This window comes from Oreochromis niloticus, linkage group LG15 (genome assembly GCF_001858045.2).
Source record: "Oreochromis niloticus isolate F11D_XX linkage group LG15, O_niloticus_UMD_NMBU, whole genome shotgun sequence".
Classification (NCBI taxonomy): Eukaryota; Metazoa; Chordata; class Actinopteri; order Cichliformes; family Cichlidae; genus Oreochromis; species Oreochromis niloticus.
In genome coordinates, this window is record NC_031980.2 from 1928934 (window position 1) to 1933998 (window position 5065).

Below are 5065 nucleotides of genomic sequence, written 5' to 3' on the forward strand. Positions count from 1 at the left end.
AATGTGATTTGGATATTAACACACACCGTACAATATTTGTCTAAAATAAAATAAAAACTTTAAAAAGCCTTCCTCGTTGACATGTGTTTGATCGGTCCCCTGGATATTTAGGTTGATATTTATCAATTTATGTTTGGCATAGTCCACGGATATCCCAATTTAATGACAGCTCTGCACTTTTCAGGTTTCCGTGACACTGAAAACAAAACCAGGACCTGAAACTTCATCACAGTCGCCTTTATTTCAATCCTGTGATTTCTCTGCTGCTGCATGTAGCAGCGGGAAAAGCCTCGGCCTATTTTTCATACTTATTGGTTTTGTGAAAATAACATGTAGTTGTAATGTATATATTTTATAATGTTACACCGAAACTATAAATGAAATGTTAAAAAAAAACACACACACACACATTCAATATAAATAAAATAAATCATAACAAACACATAAGAAGTCTGATAATAATTTACAAAAAGATTTCAGGATATTTACATATCTGATTGTCAAACAGTTAAGACTCCTTTTATTTTATTTTTATGAATTTATATTTTATTTTGATATTTATCGTGAAAAGCGTCGTGACCGTTACGCGCACGAGGCGGGTGACGGCACTTCCGGGCCGGGCCGTACGGAGGGGCGACGTTGCTGTGGGCGCAGCATCCCGAGATACAAAGAAGACGCAACAATGGCCGATATATCCCTCTATCTCACCAACGTTAATGTGTCGATAGGACGGAACATGGACGTGCGGCCGGTCGGTAGTCGCTAGTCTCGCCTCTATAATTACCGCCGTTAGCGAAGTGATAGCAGAGCCTTGCTAATGATGAAAGTGTAGCTTGTTGTCACTTGTCAGCTGTGTCATGGTCCTTGGTGAAGATGTTACTCTGCAAATGCACAGATATTTGTCGTTTTTGTTTGTTTGTGATGTGTGTGTGTTCACAAAGGCACCTCCCAGCTCCTGGTTTCTCTTATTGCACTGACTGAATAGTCTGAATATCTCTGCTTCCTTATTATCTCTCCCCAGAATCAGAGTCCAAACCCTCCCAACGACTTTGAGAGTGTGGAGCTGGAGGAGCTGGATAAAGGAGTGCAGCAGAAGGAGAAGACACCCCGGCGGATCATCCATTTTTCCAGTGGTGAGACGATGGAGGAGTACAGCACCGACGAGGAGGAGGATGGAGAGGAGAAGGAGCAGGAGAGGAAGGACCTGCTGTCCTCCCCGGTCGATGCGGTGAGGGTGAGGACCAGCGAGCGGACAGTAGATTTGATGACAGAAACTGTGTCATCTCTTTTTGTTCTTAAGTAACTGTTACATTTGATTCGTGCTGCAGTCAAAGATGACCTGGGGGCCTTACTTCTGGTTCCATATGTGGAGAGCGGCTACGTCCACCATCTCAGGTTTGTGTAGTAACATTTATTTTACATATGCTTTATTAAACTCTTTAGTACACATCTGACTTTATATATTTGCATATGTCATTTTATTTTTCTTATTATTCTTATTTTAGGAAATGTTGCAGAGGTTTAATAGAAACTGGAAAAGTGATAATATTGCTGATAATATTTACCTTTTATTTCTGACAGAAATAAAAAAAAAAACAGTGATTTGCATGTATATTTTAATTTTAGGAGATTATTGGTTTTGGTCTGCTCAGGTTCAGATCACCTCCAGGATGCGGTTACTTAACTTGGTTATTCATAAATGTAAAATTTTAGTCCTAATACTCAATTATGGATGTTCTGCCACAATTTAAAGTTGTCATGAAAGAAGAAGTCTTGATAAAAAATAAAACATAGAGTTTTTACACAATTTACTGCAGTATTTGGATGTCATCATTTTCACCCAGTAGCGTGTCATTATAGATGTGTTTCACCGCCACAGTGTTACAGAACAAGCATCAAGCATCAGTTTTTAAACCCAGATTGTATAAATTGATTTAAACCTGCTTTAAACCTGGCTGCCCATCCATTTTATTTAGCAGTCTTCCCCACATCCAGTATTTCAGGCAGGACACTGAGGCCTTCCTAACCTGTCTGAGAGCCATAGTCTCTACAACATGCCCTGGCTCCGCCTCAGTGTCTGCACACATGATGCTACTCGCTTATTTCAAATGACGCTGTAGCTAGCATCTGACTGTTAGTGGATATTGGGTAACCTTCTGTTATATTAGCCATCACGTCATTCGTCAGTCGCCTGTATCCTTTGCTCCAGTTTGTTTTTTTCTTTTGATACAAAATGAGATTGTCAAGTACGCCAACACTGTCGCTACACCTGCCATAAATGTTGCCATACGATGGAGTCAGTCTGCTATCACTCTGTGATTTATGGTGTCAAGTTGGCAGTGAAATGCAATCTGTTTATCATAATACAGCAGTTACCTCACCTTGTCATCAAAGCAACACCTTCAAACTCTGCGCAATCATTTAATCGCCACAACGTGCACTCGGCTGCAGAATGTCAAAAATTAATAGATAGCGAGAGACAGAGCTCTGAATTAGGAGGTAGCTTTGTCAAGCTAAGTGTGTCCAGTGTAGGATGGTGTTTCAGTGGCTCGGCTAACATTATGTCAGGATGGTGGTGCATGAGAAAAGCACTGTTCTTCGTAGTATTTACATTTATTTAATAAGATATCTGTATTTGGTGCTCCTCTGTCAATACAATATACGCATGCAAAATATCGCAGTACTACGCAGTGTTGATGTTTTTTCAGATCAGAGAGAGATGCTGCGACAGTTGGACCAAAAACCTGGATGGAAATAAAAGAAGCTTGCTTTGCGTTCTGGTGTAGGAAAAACCACATTCACGACTGAAGAGCGAACGCTCTTGTCACAACACTGTCCAGTGATGTAGGAGGGGCGGGTCTTACACAGTCCAGTTTTATCACAATGGCAGGTACAGCGTCAGCATCACCATCAACCTGCCAACCCTCCTTTTCATCCCTCCACCCCCTGCTTGTGAGGTTCTTGAACTCTTTCACTTGAGGCGGCTGTCGTCGGGCAGTTTGACAGGACCGTGACCTCTGACTCGGAGGTGCTAATTCTCATCTTAGCCAATTTGCACTCAGCTGCAAACTGTGCGACGTGCCAGCTGGAGGTCACCGCATGATGAAGCTGACAGCCAGCTGTGAATGGCCGACCAAAGCTGGCTAACACTTAAAACCTGACTCACTGCTGCGTGACTTTTCAAGATTTAATCAGCTTGTATTTTGTAATCACGTATTCGTTTTGTTTCCACAGCTTGCGACTACCTCGGGGAGAGGATGGCCTCCCTGTTTGGGATAACATCAGCCAAATATCAGTACGCCATTGATGAATACTACAGGATAAAGAAAGAGGTAGGAAGCTGTCTAATTCAGAGACAATGTTCATGATCATTCAGTGCAAGTTAAAAATATGTTTGTGTCATTTGGTCAGAGGGAGGAAGAGAAAGAGGAAAACCGTCTGTCAGAAGAAGCTGAGAGATCCTTTGAACAGCTACGATCCCGGGAAGAGGTGGACGAGCCGATCACTGTGACAGACCGCGTGGAGGAGGAGGAGGCGGCGACCGCTCGCCCTGATGTCACCTATCAGATGGAGAATGAAAATCAGGCAGCTCCGAGCACCATCCGAGTCCCTGCCATCGTGACAGCAACCTAACCATCCCTGGAAGAAGGAGAATTTCCTCCCGGTGTCTGTTTTTTAAAGAAGGAACACTGTCTTGGTTTGTGTACAGCACAGCTTTAGATGGGCGGCACTGCTGCTTTGTGGTCGAATGGCGGTGACAGCAGAGGTGCAACAGTGCAGGAATTAACTCCTGGATAACATGGTAGCATATTTTGATCTTTGAATAAATTCAAATTAACAAGAGGTGTATTGTTAAAAAGAGCGAGAGAGAGAAATATAGATTGGGGAAAATGTTACGTGCCAACTGCTAACACAGTTTTCTTTCCATCGTTTGCCCTTTTTAGAGCAGGTTTCCACTTTGATAAGTTAATCCAGTGTACAGTGAAGCTTAAATGTTGCTCCCTTGTGCCTCCACCGGTACTGTGCCTAAATCACCGATACAGCCAAGTCAGCGCCACGTCTTGTCATCGCAGACATAAAACAGCTTTGAATTTAGTGAGCGCACTCTACACTGGATAACGTGTTCCACGTAGGCTTTATAGTTTTGTCCGGGTCGTTCTTGGAGCACCAGACTGCACCAAACAGCTGACCTAACCCCCCTCACACGCTGATTGGTTCTCTGTTTTTGTGTTGATGTGTGTTAAGCTTGCATTACGTTTAATGTCTGTGGAAGCACTGAGCAGATTTAGTCCTGGTTATCAGAACAACTACGGACCACAGGACTGACATCTAATTTAAAAAACCAGTGTAAACAGGTTTAGCTGATCCGTGTTGCTCTTCTGCCTCATCTGCTGTAAATGTGAACACAGTAGATGTGGCGCGTAAGCCTTTGGTAATGGCAGGGAGCATTGTGACACTAAGTCTGCAAAATGACTTATTTCTAACTGTTTTTATTACCATTTTTATATTTATGTATTTATTTTACTGAACTGACTGAGCACTTAATTTTGGGATTTTTCTATTGTTTTACATGATAAACTTAATAAATTTATTGTCTGACTTTTAGACTCGTCTGTGTGGAAGTTTTTTTTTACTTCAGGACAGCAAACACAAACAAGATTAATAGAGACAGCTTTCATTTTAAAAGTCGATGTTGGCAGCGCTGCTGATTCGTGTCCTTTAAAGGCTCAGAGCGCGGCTACAGCGCGAGCGACATGAGCGATTGGCTTTGTCAGTTCTGACAAAGAGCCTGTGTCATTGTGTATGCAGACCGCTCTGAGGTCACAGACCCTGTCCGCTCGCAGCACAATGTGCCCATTCTCAGGCCAGAGGAGGTTTCTGTGGTCATGAACGGCCTCCTCTGCAGTCATTCTGATGACATAAACAACAGTAACGCAGGCTTAGGTCAGCTCAGAGGTGGGAAATGTATACGAAACTGGTAGGGTTGGCAGCAGGTTACACTGCAGAACTACTAAGAGGGTGGCACGAATATCCGTCTGATAATATTTCAAACCAATTCAATACC

General features: G+C 42.8%; 1 protein-coding gene across 2 annotated transcripts; it reads left to right on the plus strand.

The window, feature by feature from the left end:
* The first annotated feature begins 590 nt into the window (after positions 1–590).
* LOC100705662 (protein FAM177A1) lies at positions 591–4605 on the plus strand. Of its 2 annotated transcripts, none has more exons than XM_005449817.4 (5): positions 591–751; positions 1022–1234; positions 1329–1395; positions 3235–3332; positions 3412–4605. In XM_005449817.4, exons 1-5 carry the CDS (start codon positions 683–685, stop codon positions 3631–3633), a joined length of 669 nt encoding a protein of 222 aa, XP_005449874.1. In that variant the 5' UTR covers positions 591–682; the 3' UTR covers positions 3634–4605. The 2 variants fall into 2 exon arrangements, with proteins under 2 accessions (XP_005449874.1, XP_005449875.1); XM_005449818.4 differs by having other exon boundaries at positions 1022–1228.
* Positions 4606–5065: the final 460 nt, after the last annotated feature.